The sequence below is a fragment of the Salmo salar genome, chromosome 01 (assembly GCF_965601325.2).
Source record: "Salmo salar chromosome 01, fSalSal1, whole genome shotgun sequence".
Taxonomy (NCBI): domain Eukaryota; kingdom Metazoa; phylum Chordata; class Actinopteri; order Salmoniformes; family Salmonidae; genus Salmo; species Salmo salar.
In genome coordinates, this window is record NC_138291.1 from 75,025,223 (window position 1) to 75,044,414 (window position 19,192).

General features: G+C 42.8%; 2 protein-coding genes across 2 annotated transcripts in view; one reads left to right on the top strand and one right to left on the bottom strand.

The window, feature by feature from the left end:
* Positions 1-210: 210 nt before the first annotated feature.
* Positions 211-19,192, top strand: part of LOC106608436 (inorganic pyrophosphatase-like) — a 46,150-nt gene continuing 27,168 nt past the window's right edge. Inside the window, exon 1 of the mRNA XM_014206378.3 lies at positions 211-500. Coding sequence (XP_014061853.1) covers positions 402-500 — 99 coding nt within the window. The 5' untranslated portion in view covers positions 211-401. The remainder of the gene's footprint in view (positions 501-19,192) is intronic.
* On the bottom strand, positions 12,304-18,664 carry eif4ebp2 (eukaryotic translation initiation factor 4E binding protein 2). The gene is made up of 3 exons (XM_014206395.3): positions 18,326-18,664; positions 13,887-14,072; positions 12,304-13,705 (listed from the first exon to the last, which is right to left on the bottom strand). The coding sequence occupies exons 1-3, from the start codon at positions 18,462-18,464 to the stop codon at positions 13,674-13,676; spliced, it is 357 nt and encodes a 118-aa protein (XP_014061870.1). The 5' UTR covers positions 18,465-18,664; the 3' UTR covers positions 12,304-13,673.

Below are 19,192 nucleotides of genomic sequence, written 5' to 3' on the forward strand. Positions count from 1 at the left end.
TTTGTGTGTGTGCGTTTGTGAGTATGGGCGTATGGGTGTGTGTTAGTCTTTATATGTGAGAACAGGAGTCTGCATGTGTATAAGGTGTGTGTGTGTGTGTGTGTGAGAGAGAGAGAGAGAGAGAGTTAGAGAGAGAGAGAGAGAGAGAGAGAGAGAGAGAGAGAGAGAGCTTGTGTGTGTGTTTTGTGCAAGTGGGTCTATCTTTGTCTGTTAGTACAGGAGATGGTGCAATGACTGTCTGATGGCCTGGAGATAAAAACTGTTTTTTCAGTCTTTCGGTCCCGGTCTTGATGCACCTGTTCTGTCTATCTGCTAAATGGTAGCAGAGTGAACAGACCGTGACTCGGGTGGCGAGGTCCTTGATGATCTTCTTGGCCTTCCTTTGACACTGAGTGGTGTAAATGTCCTGGAGGGCAGGCAGTGTGTCCTCAGTGATGTGTTGGGCTGACCGCACTACCCTCTGGAGAGCCATTCGGTTGAGGGCGGTGTTTGCAGAATCAGTAAGTGGCACTTTTCAAATGCAATCCATGTATCATTAAAGTTTGCAATCACAGACATAAACACAGTCTCTGGTTTTTAATCAGGTAGTGTACATGGATACTGCTGGAGCCTTGTGTGGAGACTCTTAGCCTTGAGAGGCAGTCATAAAGGTTGGGAAGCTTTATCCCAAATGGCACCCTATTCCCTATATAGTGCAATATTTTTGACCTGTCGGCCCTGGTCAAAAGTAGTGCACTGTATAGGGAATAGGGTGCCATTTGGAACACAGACTCAGTGTATGAACTGTCACTCAGAGAGAAAAGCTATTTCAGAGCTCCTTTGTTAATTTAGTTAATTTAGTCTGGGCCCAAACATTATGCATAAAGTATAAAGCATGAATATATTAATTCTGCTTTAATTGACCTGCACAATAATATAGATGTGTCTGCAATTCATCATTAGCAGACATCAAAGACGACAGTGAAATGTCTCTCTACATTACTTTGTTATGCACTTTGCTGTCTTCAAACCTAGACTAATCATATTTGAAAATATGAAATGTGATATCCCTCCTGCATTTGAAAGCTATGGAAAGTTTGGGGTTTTAATCACAAGTTGTCTTGATCTAGTTGACACTTTGTTGTACGCATTTAATAGGATCGTCTGTCATTTAATTGCTTTTCTCTTTCTTCGTATAATGTGCTTATTGTCTCCATTTGGAGAGGTGGTTTTCAAACTTTACTGATCTAGAATTCTGTTAGTGTTTTGTTGTTTGGACAAACCCCAGGGAACCCCAATTTCACTGCATTGATTTTGTCCCCAGTTCTTTCCTATGTGGGCAGATTCCCAGGCATTTATAGATTCAGTTGTTGTGCCAATAATTTCCACTGCGCTTCACAAAACTAGACAACAGTTTAATTTGAAGCTAGAAAACAGTTTCATCAAAATAGAATGAATTTCCAATTACCCAACACAGTCATATAACGAGTTGTTTGGCGCTTTAGAACACTTTTCGTACCCTCTACGGGAGACCACCTGTGTGTGTGTGTTTGTGTGCCAATGCATTAGTATTCTCAGGCCTTGTCTTAGGGGCCAGGGCAGACCTACTCCTCCGATTATGCCTGTTATAAACAAGGTTTCAGCAGGAAGAAAATAACAATCTGTTTCTTTCTGTAAGATTGGGTGTAATCATAGTCTCATTCCAAATCACCAGATGTGTCCAGTACTGCCTGGTCTCTTAGGGAGGTGAACAACAATAATATTTTGTTTTGTTTTACTTGGAAATGTATGTATAGGAGCCTCAGCGGACTAAAGTAGGCTATGTTTATGTTTTAAAACATCCTCATCCATCCCAATAGCTCAACCTCTAAAACCAACACACTAACAGCCTCCTACAGTCTGACCACCTTCTCGGCTACCTATAGCCTACATTTTAACTAATGATTAATTGAGCACTAACCAGCTATCCAGCTGTGACTGTGAAAACTATTTCAGATCATGAAACAGACATAGCATTATAACTATGTTAGCTCCTTTCATTTTTCAGAACTGATTTATTCATTGGATAGATGGTGGAATGTATTTGAAAATGTAATCTGCATGTTCATATTCAGTCTACATCTCTCTGTTAATAAATGTGTAATATTGATTTTATATTTTCTGGATGAGATCAAAGCACAGTGGACCTATGGAACGGTCGAGGCTGGAAACGTGTAAGTGTTGACTCAAATCTCATTACACTAGACTAGGTTCAAGGTTCGGTCAAATACCTTGTATAAATGTGTTGGTCTTTTAATGATCAAATTGTATTCTAAGCCTTTTCCCGGTGAGTTTTACTCCTGGATGTAGCTTTACTGTACTTGACTGTACAAAGAGAAGCACAGCCAAGAGCTGCCCAGTGACACGAGCCTACCAGACGAGCTAAACTACTTCTATTCTCGTTTCGAGGCAAATAACACTGAAACATGCATGAGAGCACCAGCTGTTCCGGACGACTGCAGCCGATGTGAGTAAGACCTTTAACAGGTCAACATTCACACAGCTGCAGGGCCAGACGGATTACCAGGACGTGTACTGCGAGCATGCGCTGACCAACTGGCAAGTGTCTTCACTGACATTTTCCTCGTCCGAGTCTGTAATACCAACATGTTTTAAGAAGACCACCATAGTCCCTGTGCCCAAGAACACTAAGGTAACTTGCCTAAATGACTACCGACCCGTAGCACTCAGGTCTGTAGCCATTAAGTGCTTTGAAAGGCTGGTCATGGCTCACATCAACACCATTATCCCAGAAACCCTAGACCCACTCCAATTTGCATACCACCCTAACAAATCCACAGATGATGCAATCTCTATTGCACTCCACACTGCCCTGTCCCACCTGGACAAAAGGAACACCTATGTGAGAATGCTATTCATTGACTACAGCTCAGCGTTCAACACCCTAGTACCCTCAAAGCTCATCAATAAGCTAAGGACTCTGGGACTAACATGCTGACTACACCGCTTGTGTCGCGTGCGCGAGCATTGCAAAATAAATGTACACATACCTGTTACTTAATCATTGCACCCACACTACTCGCGCGCGCCAATGAGCGTCTGCGTTACCAAGCGCTAAAATAGAAGTCAGTTCTATTTGTGATGCTGAACGCGGTGCAAGTCCTGCCTCTCCCATCTCCTCATTGGCATATACCCACGTGCCATCTCCTCATTGGTTATACCCACGTGGGTGATTTGAAAGATGAACAGAGGTCGGTCAGTCGGTTGTTGAAATACACCTTATTATGAAAGTTAGATGCCAATTGCCATATAAAGTCCAAAGAAGAAAAAGCCTGGAAGGAGGAGAGATGACTAGAAAGGATTCGGTTGACCGTTTTATGTGTGGATTAATTGTCGGAGTAGAGGACCTTCTGCATTTCAGGTAAAATAACAACTCAATGTTTATATCCCAGGACAAATTAGCTAGCAACAGCAAGCTAGCTAAATAGGACCAATTAGCTAGCAACCGCAAGCTAGCTAGCTAAATTGCCATAAATGTTTAATGCTTTTCGACCTGTCCCCAAATTAACATAATTGGTTCAGAGTTTGTTTTGATATTTCAACCTGCATGTCGTGATCGCGTTTGGTATGGGGGGGACAAAATCCATTTGCGCATGATGGCGCACGATGGCGCACGCGGACGTACGCGCACGTCCGGTTTGGGCATGGTGTAATCCTGTACTCCCTGATCACTCAGGACTGCACGGCCAGGCACGACTCCAACACCATCATTAAGTTTGCCGATGACACAACAGTGGTAGGCCTGATCACCGACAACGACGAGACCGCCTATAGGGAGGAGGTCAGAGAGCTGGCCGTATGGTGTCAGGACAACAACCTCTCCCTCAATGTGATCAAGACTAAGGAGATGATTGTGGACTACAGGAAAAGGAGGACCAAGCACGCCCCCATTCTCATTGACGGGGCTGTAGTGGAGCAGGTTGAGAGCTTCAAATTCCTTGGTGTCCACATCACCAACAAACTAACATGGTCCAAGCACACCAAGACAATCGTGAAGAGGGTACGACAAAACCTATTCCTCATTAGGAGACTGAAAAGATTTGGCATGGGTCCTCAGATCCTCCAAATATTATACAGCTGCACCATCGAGAGCATCCTGACTGGTTGCGTCACTGCCTGGTATGGCAACTGCTCGACCCCGGACTGCAAGGCACTACAGAGAGTAGTGCGTACGGCCCAGTACATCACTGTACAGGACCTCTATACCAGGCGGTGTCAGAGGAAGGCCCTAAAAGTTGTCAAAGACTCCAGCCATCCTAGTCATAGACTGTTCTCTCTGCTACCGCACGGCAAGCAGTACCGGAGCACCAAGTGTAGGTCCAAGAGGCTTCTAAACAGCTTCTACCCCCAAGCCATAAGACTTCTGAACATCTAATCAAATGGCTACTCAGACTATTTTCATTGCCCACCTCCCCACCCCATCTTTCATGCCGCTTTTACTCTCTGTTATTATCTTGGGCTCCCGTGTGGCGCACTGGGCTCCAGAGAGGTGCAGTGGTCTAAGACACTGCATCTCAGTACAAGAGCCGTCACTGCAGTACTTGGTTCGAATCCAGGTTACATCACATCCGGTTGTGAATGGGAGTCCCATAGGGCGGTGCACAACTGGCCCAGCGTTGTCCGGGTTTGGCCGGGGTAGGCCGTCATTGTAAATAAGAATTTGTTCTTAACTGACTTGCCTAGTTAAATAAAGGTTAAATAAAAAATATATGCATAGTCACTTTAATAACTCTACCTACATGTACATATTAACTCAATTACCTCAACTAACCGGTGCCCCCGCACATTGACTGTACCGGTACCCCCTGTATATAGCCTCCACATTGACTCTGTACCGGTACCCCCTGTACATAGCCTCCACATTGACTCTGTACCGGTACCCCCTGTACATAGCCTCGCTCTTGTTATTTTACTGCTGCTCTTTAATTATTTGTTCCTTTTATTTCTTATTCTTATTCATACTTTTTAACTGCATTGTTGGTTAGGGGCCTGTAAGTAAGCATTTGGATGTTCCCCTGGAGCTAGTTTAGGGGTCTTCCACTGGTAAGAACCTTTTTTAAGGGCACAACAGCAGGAGATGGTATAGACTACCTGGTATCTGAAACCATCAGTTTTCTGGTTGCCGGCAGTACATAGGCCTGTGGAAAAACTACTTAAAGACTGACACTGACAATACATCGGTCTGTGGAAAAACTACTTAAAGACTGACACTAACAAAGCCAGTGCCTGACACAGATGCTGACATCTATGCTTCTGAGTACTGATGTACTTTGTTGTATACTAATTCTGTCTCCATACAGTCGTTATCCCGTTTCTGGTAAGACCCAAATACAGACTGTGTTGAAGTCACAATGTTTATTATAGCAACAGGGGCAGGCAAACGACAGGTCAAGGCAGGCAGGGGTCGATAATCCAGGGTAGTGGGGCAAAGGTACAGGACGGAGGGCAGGCTCAGGGTCAGGTCAGGCAGAGGTCGGTAATCCAGAGTAGGGGCAAAGGTACAGGACGGCAGGCAAGCAGGCTCAGGGGCATGCAGAGTGGTCAGGCAGGCGGGCTCTGAGTCAGGACAGGCAAGGGTCAAAACCAGGAGGGCGAGAAAAAGAGAGACTAGGAAAAGCAGGAGCTGAGACAAAACACTGGTTGAATTGGCAACAGACAAACAGAGAACACAGGTATAAGTACCCAGGGGAAAATGGGGAAGATGGGCGACACCTGGAGGGGGGTGGAGACAAGCACAAGAACAGGTGAAACAGATCAGGGCGTGACAGTCTTCTGTAAAGCCTTATTCTCCCCATGTCTTTTCAATGGGATTAACTAATGATGAATCAGAAAAGGACAGTTTCTGAATTACTCAATGACCTTCAGGTTTTACGTAGACACACCCATACCCACGCGTTGATCATTATGTTGTTATTGTCAGAGGATGTAAAACAAGAAGAACACCTCAGTGGAAAGATACAATTAAAACATTTGTAACTTCCTGTCATCAAACATCATTTAAAATGACCTCAGTCTTCTCAGATAAGGCTGACCTGAACTAGCCTACAGTAATTAGGAAATTCAACACTGCAATTTTGAGGCTCTCTTCTAAAACAAGACTTCCTTTCATGACTTCCTGTCTTCAAACATTCATTCAAAATGGCCTCCGTCCTTTCGGATAAGAATAAGACAGATCTGAGCTACATTAGGCTAATTAAGCAATAAGGCTCAAGAGGCCACGCTATATCATGATATAGTCACAGGTAAATGGTGTTGTTCAACCCGACACGAGGCAGAGGGTCAGTCAAACTATTTACCTGTGACCAGGGGCGCAACTTTCACTGGGGAAAGGGGAGACATGCCCCCCCCCCCCCCCCCCCCATTCTGAAATTGCATTTTTGGCCCCCACAGTTTTATCATTGGAATGTGATACAAAGTGAGGCAACGGTTTGCTTTAGGACCATGCAGACTTCTTCGAGCAGTCGGGTAGGCTGTTTGGAGTGTTTATCCTGCTGGATAAAAAAATATATTTAAAAAATGATGTATCCCCCACTTCTAAAACCAAAGTTGCACCCCTGCCTGTGACTAAATTCAAAATATAGCACAGACTCGCGTGCCTTATTGCTTTTATAAAATGGTTACTAACAAATTAAAATAACAATGAATAACATATTTTAACACAACTCAAAGACAACGAGAAGCTTTTGGGTAAAATAACAGCTGAAAATGAAGGAAGATAATGGTTCAGATATGATTATACTGAAACCGTCGACCATATTTATAGATTGTTTTTTATAAATAATGTTTTGTTATTACATTTAACCTCCTTAGGAGGTGACGTTAGAGGACAGCATGCAGGAGAAGTGAAAGCTCAGGAATGAGACGAGTTTCCCATTAGTAATTACAAGTTGGAAGGGTGTTCAAGTGGATTTTTCCCAGTAGTATGTGGTAAATACCACCTTCCCACTTGGTTATGAACACAGCATCAGGGGTGGTTTATTTAAGCAATAAGACCCAAGGGGTCTGGTATATGGCCAATATAAAATGGCTAAGGGCTGTTCTTAGGCACGATACAGCCCTTAGTTGTGGTATATTGGCCATATACCACAAACCTCCAAGGTACCTTATTGCTAATATAAACTGGTTACCAGCATAATTAGAGCAGTAAAAATGCATGTTTTGTCATACCTGTGGTATACAATCTAATGTACCACGGATGTCAGCCAATTACCATTCAGGGATAGAACCACCCAATTTATAATTAAGCAATAAGGCATGAGGGGGTGTGGTCGTGCCTAAGAACAGCCCTTAGACGTGGTATATTGGCCATATGCAACTAACACTCGAGGTGCCTTATTGATATTATAAACTGGCTACCAATGTAATTAGAAGAGTAAAAAGTATTTTTTGGTCGTATCCGCCAATCAGCATTCAGGGCTTGCACCACCTGGTTCATAATTAAGCAATAAGTCCCGGGGGGTGGGGTATATGGCCAATAGGGTTAGGGTTAGGGCTGTCCTTATGCACAACGCAACGCAAAGTGCCTGGATACAGCCCTTAGTCGTGGTATATTGGCCATATACCACAAACCCCCGAGGTGCCTTATTACTATTATAAACTGGTTACAAACGTAATTAGAAGAGTAAAACATTTTTGTGGGTCATGCCCGTGGTATATGGTCTGATATACCACGGCTGTCAGACAATCAGCATTCAAGGCTCTAACCACCCAGTTTATAATGCCCATGATTGATTTACTGCTCTAATTACGTTGGTAACCAGCTTATAATAGCGGCTAAGGGCTGTATCCAGGCACTACACATTGCGTAATGTCAAAGAACAACCCTTAGTCTGTCACGATCGTTAAAAGGAGTAGACCAAGGTGCAGCGTGGTAAGTGTTCATCCTTGTATTTATTTTAAATCAGAACTCTAAACACAAAATAAGAAACAATGATAACAACCGTAACATCTTGCAGGCTTAACATGCTGTACAAAAATAAGATCCCACAACTACAGGTGGGGAAAGGCTGCCTAAGTATGATTCCCAATCAGAGACAACGATAGACAGCTGCCTCTGATTAGGAACCATACTCGGCTCAACACAAAGAAATAAACACCATAGAATGCCCACCCCACACCCTGACCTAACCACATAGAGAAACAACCTGTCTCTCTCAGGTCAGGGCGTGACATAGCCGTGGTATATTGGCCATATACCACACCCCCTTGCGCCTTATTACTTAAATATACAACACCTCCTTAGGCCTTATTGCTTAATCGTAACGTGTCAATAGACTGTGGGATCCAATGATTTACAAGGTGTGCAGATTTTTCTTCGCTAATCATTTTGACAAATCATGATCTCACAGGTGTTCCAAACATTCAAATTTCAATAGGGGAGGGGATATTTCGCCCCTCCCCTTGACTGTAACTTGCGAACAGATGGGGGTGGAGCTACCGCCCTGTTCCTCGTTGTAGTGTATTTTTCTAACACGTCTTCCCCTAGGACTTAATCTAGCATCTGACGCAATTACGTAAGATTTTAGTTCTGCGTTTCAGAGATTACGTTGCTACAGACAGTGGCATGCACACGGCCACATAGAACACACACACACACACACACACACACACACACACACACACACACACACACACCACACACACACACACACACACACACACACACACACACACACACACACACACACACAGCCACATAAAACACACACACACAGCCACATAAAACACACACACACACACACACACACACACACACACACACACACACACACACACACACACACACAGCCACATAAAACACACACACACACAGCCACATAAAACACACACACACACACACACACACACACACACACACACACACACACATACACACACACACACACATACACACACACACACACACACACACACACACACACACACACACACACACACACACACACACACACACACACACACACAGCCACATAAAACACACACACACAGCCACATAAAACACACACACACACACACACACACACACACACACACACACACACACACACACACACACACACAGCCACATAAAACACACACACACACACAGCCACATAACACACACACACACACACACACACACACACACACACACACACACACACACACACACACACACACACACACACACACACACACACACACAGCCACATAAAACACACACACACAGCCACATAAAACACACACACACACACACACACACACACACACACACACACACACACACACACACACACACACAGCGACATAAAACACACACACACACAGCCACATAAAACACACACACACACACACACACACACACACACACACACACACACACACACACACACACACACACACACACACACACACACACACACACACACACACACACACACACACAGCCACATAAAACACACACACACAGCCACATCCACACACACACACACACACACACACACACACACACACACACACACACACACACACACACACACACACACACACACAGCCACATAAAACACACACACACAGACACACACACACACACACACACACACACACACACACACACACACACACACACACACACACACACACACAGCCACATAAAACACACACACACAGCCACATAAAACACACACACACACACACACACACACACACACACACACACACACACACACACACACACACACACACACACACACACACACACAGCCACATAAAACACACACACACAGCCACATAAAACACACACACACACACACACACACACACACACACACACACACACACACACACACACAGCCACATAAAACACACACACACAGCCACATAAAACACACACACACAGACACACACACACACACACACACACACACACACACACACACACACACACAGCCACATAAAACACACACACACAGCCACATAAAACACACACACACAGCCACACACACACACACACACACACACACACACACACACACACACACACACACACACACACACACACATTCACACACACATCATTTGGATATATACTATATAAACAAAAGTATGTGGACACCCCTTGAAATTAGTGGATTCGGTTATTTCAGTCACATCTGTTGCTGACAGGTGTATAAAATTGAGCACACAGCCATGTAATCTCCATAGGGAAACATTGGCAGTAAAATGGCCTTAATGAAGAGCTCAGTGACTTTCAGGGTGGCACTGTCATAGGATGCCACTTTTCCAACAAATGTATGCCCTGCTAAAGCTGCCCTGGTCAACTGTAAGTGCTGTTATTGTGAAGAGGAAACATCTAGGAGCAACAATGGTTCAGTTGCGAAGTGGTAGACTCTACACAAGCTCACTGAACGGGACCGCTGACTGCTGAAGCGCGCAGTGCATAACATTTTTTGTCCTCGGTTGCAACACTCACTACCGAGTTCCAAACTGCCTCTGGAAGCAACGTCAGCACAATAACTGTTCGTCGGGAGCTTCATGAAATGGATTTCCATGGCCGAGCAGCCGCACACAAGCCTAAGATCACCAAGCACAATGCCAAGCGTCAGCTGGAGTGGTGTAACGCTCGCCACCATTGGACTCTGGAGCAGTGAAAACGCGTTCTCTGGAGTGATGAATCACACTTCAACATTTGGCAGTCCAACAGACAAATCTGGGTTTGGAAGATGCCAGGAGAATGCTAGCCAGACTGCGAGCCAGGCCTAATTGGTGGAGGAGGAATAATGGTCTGGGGCTGTTTTTCATGGTTTGGGCTACGCCCCTTAGTTCCAGTGATGGTAAATCTTAACGCTACAGCATACAATGACATTCTAGATGACTCTGTGCTTCCAACTTTGTGGCAACAGTTTGGGGAAGGCCCTTTCCATTTTCAGCATGACAATGCCACCGTGCACAAAGCGAGGTATATAAAGTATTGATTTGTTGAGATCGGTGTGGAAGAACTTGACTGGCCTGCACAGAGCCCTAACTTAACCCCATCAAACACCTTTGGGATGAATTGGAAAGCCGAATGCAAGCCAGGCCTAATCTCCCAACATCAGTGCCCGACTTCACTAATGCTCTTGTGGCTGAATGGAAGCAAGTCCCCGCAGCAATGTTTCAACATCTAGTGGAAAGCCTTTTCCAGAAGAGTGGAGGCTGTTATAGCAGCAAAGGGTGGACCAACTCCATATTAATGCCCATTATTCTGGACTGAGATGTTCGACGAGCATGTGTCCACATACACTACAAGACCAAAAGTATTTGCTGTACTTGAAACACTTGACATTGCACACCACCTAGTGGTCAAAATAATATCCTACACCAGGGCTATTCAATAACTGACCCTAGGGCTGAGGAACTACTACCCATATAGCCTTATGGTGTCATATTTGCAGAGGACTTGTATTACTATTACAATGTCAGTTATTTCATTATTGATGTTTTCAAGACAACTGGGAACTAAAAAAAACGAGGTCAGATCATAACGCCAGTGATCTTCAAGCCGGAAAGCCAGAGCTCTAGAAAGGGCCAGAGTTGCCGACAATTCCGAGTTGGATGACCGTTCAAAATGATTTTTCTTAGTCGGAGCAAAAAAAAATTAAGGTTCGCAGTTGTCTTCAACACACTGAAGTCGAAGATTTCCGAGTTCCCAGTCGTTTCGAACACGACAAACCCAAGCATGTCTGTTTTTCCAGAGGACGATTCGGACGTGATTAAACTGCCCTCTGTAATTTTTTTTTTTTACCGTTATGACTGAAGCCTTGAGGCTTTTCTATGCTGCATCAAAACAACTGGGAACTTGTAAATCTCTGACTTCAAACTTCAGTGCATTCAAGACTGAAAACTCTGGGGGAAAAAACGAGCTCTGACTGGGAAAAATAATTTTGAACGATCATACAAATTGGAATGGTCGGAAACAATTATCTCTGTGACTGTGATTAAAACAGAAAAGGAAGACTCTTCAATGTACGCAGTGCACCCAAGCGTGACATTGAAAACACTTGGGAAAATAGATTGCAGTATGAGTCTTTCTTTTCTTTTTATTGAACATACTGTGTACACTCTAATCTCCAACACCTGCTCAAAGCAACTGGATGTATGTATATTCTTCTCTGTGTGTATCTCTGTCTTTTGGAGGGGTTGGGAATGGGATAAAGCAGAAGACAAATTTGTGTTGGACATTTGTTATCAATGTGATCACAACCATGTGAAACCATGTGTACAGACAAAACAGGGAGAACAGCATAATCCTCATCATAAGGAACTTTATTGATCTTGCTGTAACAGTGTCCACTGGCATTGAAATTTCTCAAAAAAATGAAGTGAATTCAAATTAGAACAGCAGTTAAGTTTGTAGTTTCAAATCTCTTTTGTGACAAAATACAAACCATTCATGTAGCTAATTCAAATGTATTTAGTAATTATCGGATTATGTCTAACATTTAGTATAGCCTGAAATAATGTAGAAATTAATTTTCTCCTTTCATTTTGCAAATCTATCAAACCATCACCACAAACGGAAAGCCAAGGTTTTCCAAATGGTAAATCTTTATAAAATCCTTTACCAGAAAGACCCAAAACGCAACATAAAGTCAGGCTTGTATTGGTGATGGATAGATATTCAAGGCTTGGAATGATGATGAAATTCTCAGCTAATCAGAATTGAATCAGTCACATCATCCCTTATGAGTTTAATTGCTGGTAACTAACGGACTACAAAACAGGCAGGTAAGAGCATATCCAGTATTTTTTTGTTTTGTTTTTATGAACATTTTACCCAAACAATGACAAAGGTTCTGAAAAGGATAAGTAATATCAATCTCTTTGACAGAGGATTCTAAGGCCAGTACTTTGCTCTACAAAGTAGTACAAGTAGTAGATGTTGTACAGTTTCTTAGGCCCCATTATAAAATGTCTAAAGCAGTAAAGACGGCTTTGTTTACAGTGTGCTCTGGTAGTAAGGACACATACAGAAATACAGAATGGTCAGTTTAGATTACTGCATTGACTTGGGCGTCTATATTTTGTTAATGGTTAAGAATATCTCTGGTTACCTTTAGACCCTTTTCCTTGTTGTGTGGCTGAAGTACATACAATACATATACGGCAGATTGGTAACCCTGAGACCTATTCAAATAGACCAGCAGAGTCTTCCGCTAGGTCTCAGGGTTAGCCATAGCCTTGGTAGCCCAGTCAGTTTGTATTGTAGCCAACTCCTCTTTGTGTCGTTTCATTGTCATGCCAAACTATGGCTTGACAACGATAGAAGAGTTGGCAACAACACATGCAGGCTACATTCCAATATCCACAGTACCATACCACTTAGGATGCATGTCAAATACATTGCTTCATTCTAAGTGGTATGCTAGCATGGACATTGAAACAGAGCCACAGTATGGGTCCAAGTTGGCCGTACAGTTAACGTATTACATGGTATAGTTTATCTGCGTGGTTTACATACATCACACCCAGTGACGGTGAGACAGAGAGCTAAAGAAGATGGCTGCTGTGAGTGATGTGAGAGCTCACAACATTGGTTTCTACAAGCCACTAGCACACAGCACAGGAACCAGGTTTGTTTCTTCTTCTGTTGTTCTGGTGTGGTTCCTCAGGTGAGGTCAGATGTCCATCTCAAACTGAGCATCCTCACCTTTAAAACACAAGAACACAAATACAATGTCATCTGTACTCTAAAACAGGGGGTGTAATACCTTTGTTATTACTAATTTGACTCAGGTGTTCCATGATAAAACATGGTTGACATGGACTACAGAGAGAGAGCATGTTGTATGGCATGACAACAGCAGTCAGAGGATATGGCACCCACTGACCGGTGGCTGTCTTGCCATGACTGTTGTGGGGTTTTATGTGGTTGTTGGCCTCGTTCCTTCGGTTCTCGGTCAGGACGTTGAGGCTGGTCACCCCGGGGATGATGGGCAGGTGGGCCGGGGGGGTCTGGGCGATGGGGGAGTTACGCCGGTCCAATAGGAACTTACGGTCGTAGATGATCCTGGTCCCTATGACAGAGGAGAGTGATTATTTAATAACATCTTTGACATATTAGTTACAACCATCGAATGTATAGAAATGCATTAACAACAGATGTATTACAAACCTGCTTTAGAGAACTGGTACACCATCATGTCGATAATAACACGCTGATTATATTGCATCGATTACTTTAGGTGTAGATGGAGTCGTTGTCGTTTTCTTCAACTTACAATGTTGTTCATTTATATGGAACATGCAATAGCGAAGCACTGTGCAGCAGTGCAAAAATAGGCAAATCAAGGTCAAATTTCATTCATCTGTTTTCTTGTTTTGCAAATGTCATCATTACAATGGTGACAGCAAACAAACAAAATGATGCACCAATTCACAATACACACATCTGTGAATGGAAAGGGGAAGAGCATAAATCTGTTTGGTTCGTTACATATTTACTGTAAATACCCATTTGAATCAAAAGATGGCGTGTCATGTACAACACGGCCTAGGTACCTACATCAGATGCTGGGATAATCGTTTACGGTATCGTCAAACAAAAAGCTGGAAACAAAAAGCAGCGACCTTAGCTTTCTATAAACATTATTTCAATAAAAGTGCAATATTTATTTAAATGCAAAAGCACTGTCTGGGACAATGAAATTCAGATACTTCCTCAAACCAGCCATGCATGGATGAATATATGAATACATTGTAACTACCTACAGTGCCTTCAGAAAGTATTCACACCCCTTCACTTTTTCCACATTTTGTTGTGTTACTACGGAAGTCCAGAGAGATCCTATGAATTAAAAAAAATATATACCTTCATTATGTTGAGATCCCAACTTATTTATCTCATGATCACGACATCACAAAAGTTGTTTTTGTCAAGATCACAAGATTAACTCTATAAATAGGAATAGACGCATTGATGATAGATTGGCAGTATGGCTGAGGAGGCAGAGCCCATGGTGGATCAGCGCATATGTTTTTATTGATTGCTACACTCAGGGATGGTACATTTCATCCTAACATCATGCTTTCATTTGTGTTTGGCGCTCATTATCAGTTTATAAGTTAGAATGTTAACAAGCTAAATGTCCCTTATCTTGAGCCAAGAGCTCATGGGGCATCTAAGCCTTTGTGGGGCAATTAAGCCCTGAACAATGCCTAACAGGCAGCCCTGTCTCCCAGGCTGTATGCTACCCCCAAGACCACAGCCAACCGCATGGAAGCAACAATGCAGCTAACTTGGCTAGTCTTGTGAGCGAGCTAGCTAGTTAGCCTTGTTGCTAGCGTGTTATATATGCTGGGTGTTAGCTTTCATAACAGATATGTTTATAATTGTACGGGACACTTCATGTTTTATAGATAATATTTAAAATGTACAGAGTGGGTGAGCTCCAATTCTGACAGGATAATAAGATTCGATAGCAGTCTCAGAGGCTGATAAGTCAGGATTCTACCTTGCAGGCTGTTTCATAGGTAAAGCTCCTTGCAGGCAGATTAGCAGTCAGGATGCATTATCTATATGATCAAGACTGGGTGCTCTCTATTCCTGACAAGCTGATCAGATTCATTAGAAGCCTCAGAGGCTGATAAGTCAGGACGCTACCTAGTAGGCTGTCTGCAAGGAGCCTTACACATGAAACAGCCTACAAGGCAGTATCCTGACATCAACCTCTGAGGCTGCTATTGAATCTGATCAGCCTGCCAGGAATAGAACTCACCCCCTGGATCAGATATGCATATGGCTATAAAGCACTTTCACAGCTAATCTACCTGCAATAAGCCTTGCCTATAAAAACAGCATATAAGGCAGCTTCCTGACTTATCAGCCTCTGAGGCTGAAATTTAATCGGATAAGCCTGTCAGGAATGGAGCTCACTCAATGTAAATATTACCCACAAACATGAAGTGTCCCTTATAATTATACACATATCAGTTATGCAAGCTAACAACCAGCATAGATAACAAGCTAGCTAACAAGACTATCTAGCTAGCTCACAATACTAGCCAGGTTAGCTCTGTTGTTCCCTGCATGCGATTGACTGTGGTCTTGGGGGCGGCACGCAGCTTGGGAGACAGTGTTGCCTGTCAGGTATCATTCAGGGCTCAAATGCCCCACATTGCACTCAACAAAGCCATAGGGCTCCTTGATGAAGTTGTTATTTTGGTACTGAACAAATTAATGGATGATGCGTGGTACTTTTGATTATCTTGTGATCTCGACAAAACAACTTTTGTTATGTAGTGATCATAAGATAAATACGTTGTGATCGACATAACGAGGGAACAACTTTTTAAATTAATTTGTCCTCTCTGGCCTTCCGCGTGTTACAGTCTGAATTTAAAATGGATTAAATTGAGATTTAGTGTCACTGGCCTACATACAATACCCCATAATGTCAAAGTGGAAATATGTTGTAAGAATGTTTTACTAATTAATAAACAATGAAATGTCATGAGTCAATAAGTACTCTTTGTTATGGCAAGCCTAAATAAGTTCAGGATTAAACACGTGCTTAACAAGTCCCATAATAAGTTGCATGGACTCACTCTGTGTGCAATAACAGTGGTTAACATGATTTTTGAATGACTACCTCATTTCTGTACCCCACACATTACATTTTCTGTAAGGTAAAAAAAAAGAAGCTTTTGTCAACGCACTTGACTCTTTTCCCCCTTACTAGCGCTGACTTTGCTGATAGCTACTTTTTTGAGGAACATTTTACTTACTATCACTGTGATTCTCCCACCTAGCTGTCTTAAGATGAATGCACTGTAAGTCGCTCTGGATAACAGCATCTGCTAAATGACTAAAATGTAAAAAGGTCCTGAGTCAAGCATTTCAACCACAAAGACCAGGGAGGTTTTCCAATGCCTTGCAAAAGGCACCTATTGGTAGATAGGTGAATTTTTTGTTGTTGTGGCAAACATTGACTATCCCTTTGAGCATGATGAAGTTATTAATTCCACTTTGGATAGTGTATCAATACAGGCAGTCACGACAAAGATACAGGCGTCCTTCCTAACTCAGTTGCCGGAGAGGAAAGAACAAGCTCAGGGATTTCACCATGATGCCAGTGGTGACTTTTAAACAGTTAGAGTTTAATGGTTGTGATAGGAGAAAACTGAGGATGGATCAACAACATTGTAGTTACTCCACAATACTAACCTAAATGACAGAGTGAAAAGAAGGAAGCCTGTACAGAAAAAAAAATATTCCAAAACATGCATCCTGTTTGTAATAAGGCATTAAAGTAAAACTGCAAAAAAGGTGGCAAAGAAATTAACTGTGTCTTGAATACAAAGCGTTATGTTTGGGGCAAATCCAATACGTCACTGAGTACCACTTCATATTTTCAAGCATGGTGGTGGCCGCATCATGTTATGCGTGTGAATGTCATCGACAAGGACTAGGGAGTTTTTTTATGATAATAAGAAATGGAATAGAGCTAAGCACAGGCAAAATCCTAGAGGAAAACCTGTTTCAGTGTGCTTTCCAACAAACACTGGGAGACAAATTCACCTTTCAGCAGGACAATAACTTAAAACACAAGGCCAAATATACACTGGAGTTGCTTACCAAGACGGCATTTGATGTTCCTGAGTGGCCTAGTTAAGGTTTTGGACTTAAATCGGCTTAAAAATCTATGGCAAGACATGAAAATGGCTGTCTAGCGATGATCATCAACCAACTTGACAGAGCTTGAAGAATTTGGAAATATTGTACAATCCGGTTGTGTAAAGCTCTTAGAGACTTACCCTGAAAGACTCACAGCTATAATCGGTGCCTAAGGTGATTCTAACATGTATTGACTCAGGGGGTTGAAATCTTATGTAATGAAGATATATTAGTGTTTTATTTTTCATTATAATATATATATATAGTGTATTTTGTGTGGATCGTTGACGAACAAATGACATTGAAATCCATTTTAATCTCACCTTGTAACAATTTCTTTTGAAAAAGACAAGGTGGTTGAATACTTTCTGAAGGCACGGTAATAAATAACATATTGCACTGTTACAAATGGAGCCACCATGATTCAGAATCATTGCGTTGAACACCAACAAATCACATTGCCAAAGGTGACGGCAGCGTCCGGGCAAACCTTTGTTTTTGTTTTGAACGCTTGGAGGATGCCTTGACATGCAATCAGTCTAGCTACTGTAGGCCACAAATGCACGACAGTGCATAGCGAAATGGCGACAGTTGCTGAAACACACATCATATATCAGTAATAAGAGACAATTTATCGGTTCGGGTTGATTTTACCTCCCGGAGTTGTTGAAAATAAAGTGCCTCCAGGGGTGGTGCAATAATCATGAGGTAGCTGCGTTCTATCGTTGATCAACACCGTCCTGGTTGGAATGGCCCTGCTTTCGCTAAGCTGACGACTGGTAGACGACGACATTTCACCCCCGGTTTAGTGACTGGTCAGACGGTGTTGCAATCTGTAGGTGGTTGATACCTAACCTGACGGACGGTGGAAACCAGGACCTTTTCCCTTTCTATCTTATCTCTTCCCAAGGCTTTCTTGTCGCTCCTCTCTTCCTCCCAGCCGTCAGTACATCCCCACTCCCTCCGTCAGGCAGGAAAAACAACAACACAAGCAGACCGGATATGATGTCAATGGACGACAGCCAGCACACGTGTTTAGAAAAAAAAATATATATATTAAAACAAGTTATTTGATATAGGTCGAGGCCATATAGACCATGGTTCGCCAACTGGCGGCCGCAGGTGATTTTATTGGGCCCCCCAAAGTATATATATATATTTTTTTGGGGGGGGACATAAAAGACTGTAAAAACATCAGCAAATCAGCTCCAAGTGATTTTGAGTTTGGAAATATGTTCCAAAGTATTCCCACACATAATAGAGAGATATATGTGATCGTATACAAATGTAAGCAAAGTTTTAAATTATTACATTTTAGTCAAATATATCTGTTTGGGTTTCTTGCAGTCAATTTGCAGTCTGACCATCGAAAAATCACCCATGATTGAATCTATACTGGGCTTTATTACAGACATAAATTCTCCTCAGTTTCATCAGCTGTCCGGGTGGCTGGCCTCAGACGATCCCGCAGGTGAACAAGCCGGATGTGGAGGTCCTTGGCTGGCGTGGTTACACTTGGTA